The sequence below is a fragment of the Cryptomeria japonica genome, chromosome 1 (genome assembly GCF_030272615.1).
Source record: "Cryptomeria japonica chromosome 1, Sugi_1.0, whole genome shotgun sequence".
Taxonomy (NCBI): Eukaryota; Viridiplantae; Streptophyta; class Pinopsida; order Cupressales; family Cupressaceae; genus Cryptomeria; species Cryptomeria japonica.
The window spans coordinates 647,663,000-647,670,846 of NC_081405.1; the positions used below are offsets into that span (position 1 = coordinate 647,663,000).

The window sequence follows — 7,847 nt, forward strand, 5'->3', positions numbered from 1 at the left end:
TCAGTCTGAGTGGCTCATGATTTAAAACTTCACAAGTGTATCTTTTAGTCTGTTAGTAAGTTATGGTTGTGTTCTTGAGCTCCAGGAGGGAGATGATGATGATTCTAGTAATTTGAGTTGTTACGGTGGAATTCACGTTGCTAATTGATTTTTTTTTATCATGTTCTATTCATGTTGTTGGTCCGCATTATTCATTGTGCATGTTATTGAAGAGTTCCTTGGTCTGGTGGTATTCTTCATGTTATGCGACCTTTTGGCTGACCTAATGATTTTTGCGTGTTCTAGATGATCTTGATGAGATATTCAGTGGTTTTGTGTGTTAGAGGTTTTGATTTAGGTCCATGATATGTCCTTGGCAACATTGTATTGGCCCACATATTCATTTATGTATCGTGTGATGTAATTTTGTAATTATGTCTTATGAGTTGAGCTGACCTTGAAATTAAGGTTGATGATTTGTATAAATAAGTGTAATAATCATGTAAGATATGTGTCTACATTCTTAGAGGGTGTTGTATGTGCGAACAAGCATTTGATCTTTCGGAAGAGTGATGAAGTGAAGAAGAGAGTTGCAAAGAAGACAGTGTGCTTAACTGGAATTGTGATCAGACATTTGAAGATGATATTCTTTCAATTCATGTAATTTGGATTGGTGTTTGATCTTTGTAAGGCAGTGAGCCTTCCTTTCTTCTGATGAGGGTTGTAGCCCTCTCTTGTATTTGAGCAGTGAACTCTAGGTAGTGTGCCTAAATGCATGTGCGTTCCCCATTGTAATATTTACATATACTACTGCAGAGTATCATCGTATTGTGGGTAGGTTCCCACCGTGGTTTTTCCCATAATCGGGTTTTCCATGTCAAAATCTATTTGTTATGTGTATTGTTGTTGTGGTGTTTATCTTTGTTCTTGTTGCTAATGATCAGATCTGCAATTGTGGCTAATTTGTTTAAATTTGGTGAAAACTGATTCATGCCCCCCCTCACCCTCCACCCCCCTTAGTTTTCCTTCATTATTGCTGCCAACACTAACCACCATTGATTACTACTTATTTTTTATATACAAATTATAGTTTAATTATTAAGTACACAACACATCATTCATCTTGATAAATTGTATACTTCATGGAACACCAATAAAATGATCAACATATTAATTTATTCTATTTCCTTATTGATATTTGTCCACTTTAAGTTAAGACACCAAGTATTTTTTGTAATAAATTTTTATTGTAATTTAGAAGCAATTGCTTAGTAACCTTGTCAAACAGTTATGCCACTTCAAAACCCATTGTAGAAGGTCCGTTATAACCTGTTTTACCCTTAATCAAAATCCTCGCCAAACAATGAAAACAAAATCATGCCTCTAACGTTATGCAATAAGATTTCTATATCATGATATAACTCTAACCCTAGACTTATTCCTCATAATTCATTCAAATAACCCTACCAACTTATTCCTAAATATTTTATTCCAAGAAATTATAAGCTCTATAATTTTTAGACATGACACTCTAATTACATTGTAATCATGATGTGTATATAAGTCAACAAGGGAAAGACTAATTTCCTTGAAGAACCTTTGCAGAATATTATATGCAATTGCAAACAAGTTTAAAGAAGTTGAGGAACATCTCTGGTTAAAAATGTATTAGAAATGATTTGATATGCCTTCTGAGTAAAGTGCACGGAATCAAAGAAGAGATATTTGGAAGCATCAGGGCATGTAAAGGGACTCAATTCATTGCATAGGATGGAAGCTTCTACTGTGCCCGTCCCACAGCAACCCCTTGCAATCACCTCCAAACCTGGCATGTAGCATAACATTGCAAGATTAGACATAATTCTAGCTATATATTAATATAGTAAAATATCTAGGCATAATGCGGTTTGGTTTGTATTGTGATTAATCATGAGAATTCAAAGTACCATATTTGCTAGGATTTGCAATGAACTCGGAAATCAGATTGTTATAATCCAGAGAAACAATTTGAAGCCTAGGAATAGAAGATCTGAGTCCATCAATCATGGCATTTAATCCCGAATTGAATCCAGATGCAGCCTGATTTAGCTCTTGGTCACATGCTCCCCTATTCAAAACGCTTCTAAGTGTTCTCTCTATTGGTAAACATCCCAATGGTGGAACATTAATCAAAGCGAATCTAGTGGCACCCAGATTGTATAATTCCTGAAAAATTCAGACCCGCAAATCAGAATTCACTGCAATTATGATTGGAAACTACTAAATACAAAGAGTAGAGACAAGTTATGACTATGCCTTGATATACACTGTGTATATATTCAGGAGAAAATTTGTATACTCTTGAACAGTGAACTGAAGTGGACGAGTTGGGAGTGTGAAGTAGTTGACAATGAAGTCATTTGTGCCTATTATAATGAGAAATATTGCATTTCTGATTATGGTGGTGGCCTCTTCTTCTCCCACCAATCCTGCTATTCTGTTTCTATACTCTTTAAAATATTCAATCTGTTTCCAAACTGGTATCACATTCTGCATTCATATATACAAATCCAGCTTACAAGAATGTAGTAGGAACATAATAATATATTCAAATCCATTGTACTACAAATGCATTAAGATCCTGTGAAACATTATAATATGCAATGTAGATGCCTACACTTATTTGGGCAGTGAGATTGTCTAAGCCTGTGCCAGAAGATCCAAAACATACACCAGTTAGCAAGTCTTGGGCGTTGAGGTTTGGGTCCAAATATGGGGGCAACAGTTCCTTGATTCCAAGTCCTTCAACTGTAATGAAATGTTAGAACTATAAATGTCATGAAATTTGAAAATGGGTGAGCAACTAATAATATCAAATTCACTCAACAAACAACAGTAATTCTTACATTACTAAGGTGAAATTCCGAACTCTTGCAAGAACTAATTGTTTCTATTATCAGAGGAAATATATAATTCACATTTACATGAGTTAAGACTGATCAAATTCTACAGTGTAACATAGAACAACTAAAGCTTTCAAAATTATTGGCGAGCTTTAAGAAAAACATGCATATAACTTACCAAAGTAGTCAGAGATGAGTTTTCCATTGGAGAACCTTCCTGTGGGAATATGATCTATGAAATCTCTTCCATATGGAGGAAAATCTGCCCTACTTGTTGTAATGATAAAATCGTTATTCCCTGTATCTCCATAAGAGTCTCCAAACATAAAAATAGCAGGCACTTTCTGTCCTCCTACAAACAATTTGTAATCACATTTCTGAGCTATTGTGATGACCAAACTGAAAAATGGAGAGAACAAAACGAGAGATTCTGCCCTTGATTTCATTACTAGTTTATGTGCAATCTTTGAATATTGTAGTATAAAATTTAACTCAACAATGGAAGGCATGAAAAATAAGCTTCCACAACGCTTCCTTTTATATTGTGTGTCTTTCAGCAAACAAGAGGCAAATTCATGGTGGAGTGGGTGGGTGATAAGTGATTGAATAATGAATCTTTGTTGAGGTTATGGGTGATGGATTAAAGATTATGGTTTTAGTATTTCACGTACCAAAGATCTCTCTAGACAGAATCTCACAATTCTCTTTCACATCATTTTACATATTCGTACTCAATAGTTTATTTAAATATGGCATTAAATAAATTCGGTGAAGTAATGTTTAACTGTCCTCCCTCCTATGGAAAGACACAGTTGTTCTTAATTTGTATTAAAGATTACAGTTCACGTTTAGTCTGCTCACAATTCCTTTTTCTATCATTCAATAAATTAGTTTAAGTTTATATAACTTTTTATTATGGAAACAAAATTTGTATCAAACTTAAAAAGTGATTTAAAATTAACGCCCCCTTTTTTTTTAAACACTGTCATATTTGAATTTTATTTTTTTTCAATCAGTCTATCGTCATTTTGTATATGGGTGATCCCATGATAGTGTGTCAAAATAATGAGATGTAGATAATATTGAAATCAAGGTGCAAAAGATTTAAAAATATATTTGAATGAAGAAAGGTTTGAACAATGCTAGGAACCCTTAAATAAAGGGATTTTTAAACTTTTAATGTTTCATGTTCAAAATCTTTCATTCAGAAGTCCTTCGTACAAAGGAAATGTTTGTATTTGAAGGTACCTTCATTCGAAGGTCTTTTGGATGTACCATCCTCTTATTGCTTAGAGAGTTCTTAGAAGATATTTTTATTTTAAAGTAAGGGTCACCAATAAATAGAGTTACATGATATGAGATTTTGTAGGCTTGTGACCTTTTGAGTAAGCTTTCCAATAAGTATAATTTCTAATATACTTTATTTTATTCTTATATATATTTTATTTTCCAGATATCATAGTTGTTTTACAAAACATAAAGACATCGCTCTATACACATGGAAAAAGTGTAGATTTTAGAAATGATATATATGTGGATTTTGTATTGATTTCATACTTCAATAAATTTTTTCTTATATATACAAGAAATGATATACATTGTGAAAGATTACAAAGGAATGAATGGAAACCCTTAATCCACCCTTGAAATGATTCATGACATGATAGAACCTAATTGATAGGTATAGTTCACTAGATTTCCATTGTGTATTTGCTTTGTCATGCACTCATGATAAATTGTGATTTTCCAAAAAAACTCTCTTTTGATGTACATGATTCTCAAATGGACATGTAGGTGGAGATGATGGACTTAGATAAATGTTACACTTGTGATTTTGTGAATTTGCATTAGGGAAGAAATACCATGGTTACAAGTGGTTGTCTTTGAAAAAATAGATCAAATAATTGGTTAAAGAAGTATAAGGTCACACGAATGGCCAAAGGCTACTCCCATCTAGAGGTAGATAATTTGGGTGATATTTTATCTCTGGTGACTAACTTTTATTCTATTATATCATTAGCTTTTTTTGTTGTTGTTTGTGATTTTGAAGTTTAAAGAAAATAGATATTAAAACTCCTTTCTTGCAAAAGAATTTTTAAGAGAAAAATTAGATGCTATAGCTAGATGGATTGATGTAATAAGGAAATAATTGTTTTTATAGGTTGAAATGGTCATTATATACATTGAAACAATTGTTGTAGATGTGATATTAGAAGGTCAATACTATTGAATTGAATTTGTGTTTTGATAGAAGTGAAGTAATCATTGTGCTTACATTAAATATATTCATGATTAGATTCTAATCATTGTCTTGTGTGTTTAATAAAATGTTATTTCTTGGTAACAACATGATGATGGTTAAGGACTTTTAAAACTCAAACTTCTAGTATATTTAACATGAAGGATTTAGAAGTAGAAAATCAATTTTTTAAATAAATGATAGTAGGAATGAATTGTCAAAATAAGTATATTAACATTTTGTTATGGTTTGTAGTGCATGATTGTGAGTGAGTGATTATTACTTTACCTATTAGCACTAAATTTTCCTTGATTATTTGCCTTAAATAAAATAATAATTTTTAAAATATGTATAATGTGTCTTAAACTAATGTTGTCAATATCTTGAAGTGGTGTGTACTAGACTACATTGCTCAAGAAGTGAGAATTTTGGACAATTTCATCTCAAATCCTCGTAGAGAGCATTAGACTTCTGTTAAGAGGGTGTGCAGATAATTCTTTGACTATTGCTTATATTATCATGATTGTAAAGATGTGAACAAGACATTGGAAATACATGACTTTGTTGATATAGATTGTGTAGGTGATGTAGATAAATGAAGCTCCATTAGTAGGTATTTATTTTCTCTAGGTGATGGTGTTGTTAGTTAGATGAATAGAAGACAAAAAATGATTTATCTTTCCATTATCAAAGAAAAATAAATGGTTTCTTCACATGTTTTTAAAGAGGCAATTTGATTACAAGATTTTTTGTTTAAGATATATAAAGTGGGCCTAGTGGCATCTTATGATGAGATATAGTGGCATCTTATGATGAGATATAAGATGTGTCAATGTATAACAGGATTTAATTTTTATTTTGGAGAGCATAGTCATGTAGTCGATTGTGGCAATTTGTACCATAGTAGATTGAAATCATATTTGGCCAATGGTATTGTTCTATGATGGTTTTGGAGCATCCTTGTATTTTCATTTTGAGGGCTTCATATAGAGGAGGTATGATGTAGATATTCTTATGCTATAGTAATGTTGTTAGATTGAAAAAGGTTATATGATAAATTTATTGATATACTTGTTTTTACTTGTTTAATACAGATTCAATATTGCTTTGACGATAGATTTTTTTCTCAAAAACATTTCTCCACGTATATCTAATGTCACACATGTTTTATATTTTCTTTTGTGACCTTGAGTACCAAACAATCCTTAAATTCGCAATCAACTCAACCATTTTGAAGGTGAACTGACAACATTCAAGGAATGAAAGATTTAGTTTTCATGGTGGAGTGAGTGACAAATTTAAATGAGCAAGGAGGAGAAGTGTGAATGCAAATGGGAAAAAACCAAATAGAATTTGATTAGGATTTAATAGGATTGAACTAGATGATATTACATTGTAGCAGATTGGCTATTTAAAGCCATTATTTCCCTTATGAAAACTATCTATTGGAATGTAACTTCCTAGTTAACCATGTAACTAATAATGTGTTTATTAATCTAAACTAACCATTGATAATGTAATATGCCAACATTCCCCCCTTATTACATTAATTAGAATAAGAGCAAAACATTGCAAGGATTTTGAATCCAACCATTCTAGAGACTTTGATGAAGCCCCTTTACCAATCCTCATCGCTCACCTAAGAAACACTGAAATGATTGCATGAGTGAATCTTTGGACTAAAGAACCTACAACCATCTACACAATATGAGAGAGAATAAATTTTTTCCCACCCTCCATACAAAATGAGACACATTTCCTCTAAAATTTCACATCTCCTCTGAGTGTGTCTAATGCCTCCTCTAGTGCTGCACATGAGACACCTTTCCTCTGAAAGTGGACATCTCCTCCAAGTGTGTCTAATGTCTCTTCAAGTTCCTTACAAATTATCAACCAAACATGAATACACAAACTACACCCACAAGAAATATCCTCGCCCTTGCTCCTTGAAGGGACAAAGATTATGCCAAGCCCCCTATTTTCTTTAGGGACACAAATGTGGTTCTCCTCATGCAATGAATCACCTTTAAGCAAGAAGCTAGCTTGGGATGATAAAAAAAACCTCCTACTTCCATTGTTTATTCACTTGATTCCACATGCGAATCTTTAAAAAATATTGAATTCCTTGTCAAATGAAACATAGATGACCCCAAAAATAGTAGAAATGTTTGATACATCTATACTTGAGAGTCAAATTTAATTGATATTACACCCTAACAATAAATTTCTCTAAATAATATCCTTATAACTCCAAGAACAAAGCACTAACTTTTCTCTCCAATTACAAAAATAAATATCAAACAATAACTTAAATCACTTAACGCAAAATCTTCAATCATATGTTCTTCATAACTTATTTTAAGACAAAGATATACCATAATATTCTCTTAAATCTACGCTCTCCACTATGATTCATTCTATGCACGGATTCTTCCCACATGCAAAGTAATGATATTCTCCACATTTCCATTCACTATTAATTTGAAACTCATCAGAAAATTAACTTGCGAGCTTGGTGATATTCCACCCTCCAATAATAACTTCTCCTCAATAAATTCGATTATGTACCTTTCACTCACTCTATTGCAGTAAAAAGGGTTTGTCGACTCTTTTGTGAGAATCCCATTGTCACCATTCAATTTCCTTGAGTGCAAAATATTCTCAACACTTTCACATCTTACTACGTTGCAAGCATAACTACCTTCGTCAAGATCACATTTTTTTTAAATCACAGGTAATGAAGATCT

General features: G+C 32.4%; 1 protein-coding gene across 1 annotated transcript; it reads right to left on the bottom strand.

Annotated features, from left to right (window-relative positions):
• Positions 1-1,256: 1,256 nt before the first annotated feature.
• On the bottom strand, positions 1,257-3,352 carry LOC131050297 (GDSL esterase/lipase At4g26790-like). The gene is made up of 5 exons (XM_057984499.2): positions 3,040-3,352; positions 2,636-2,766; positions 2,275-2,508; positions 1,926-2,184; positions 1,257-1,804 (listed from the first exon to the last, which is right to left on the bottom strand). Exons 1-5 carry the CDS (start codon positions 3,305-3,307, stop codon positions 1,611-1,613), a joined length of 1,086 nt encoding a protein of 361 aa, XP_057840482.1. The 5' UTR covers positions 3,308-3,352; the 3' UTR covers positions 1,257-1,610.
• Positions 3,353-7,847: the final 4,495 nt, after the last annotated feature.

Excerpts from the sequence above, each read along its gene's own strand:
- LOC131050297 (XM_057984499.2), bottom strand. The coding sequence starts at position 3,307 with ATGAAATCAAGGGCAGAATCTCTCGTTTTGTTCTCTCCATTTTTCAGT. Across the intron at positions 2,185-2,274 it reads TATACACAGTGTATATCAAG|GAATTATACAATCTGGGTGC; the intron begins GCATAGTCATAA and ends TGAATTTTTCAG. Across the intron at positions 1,805-1,925 it reads TGCAAATCCTAGCAAATATG|GTTTGGAGGTGATTGCAAGG; the intron begins GTACTTTGAATT and ends GCTACATGCCAG.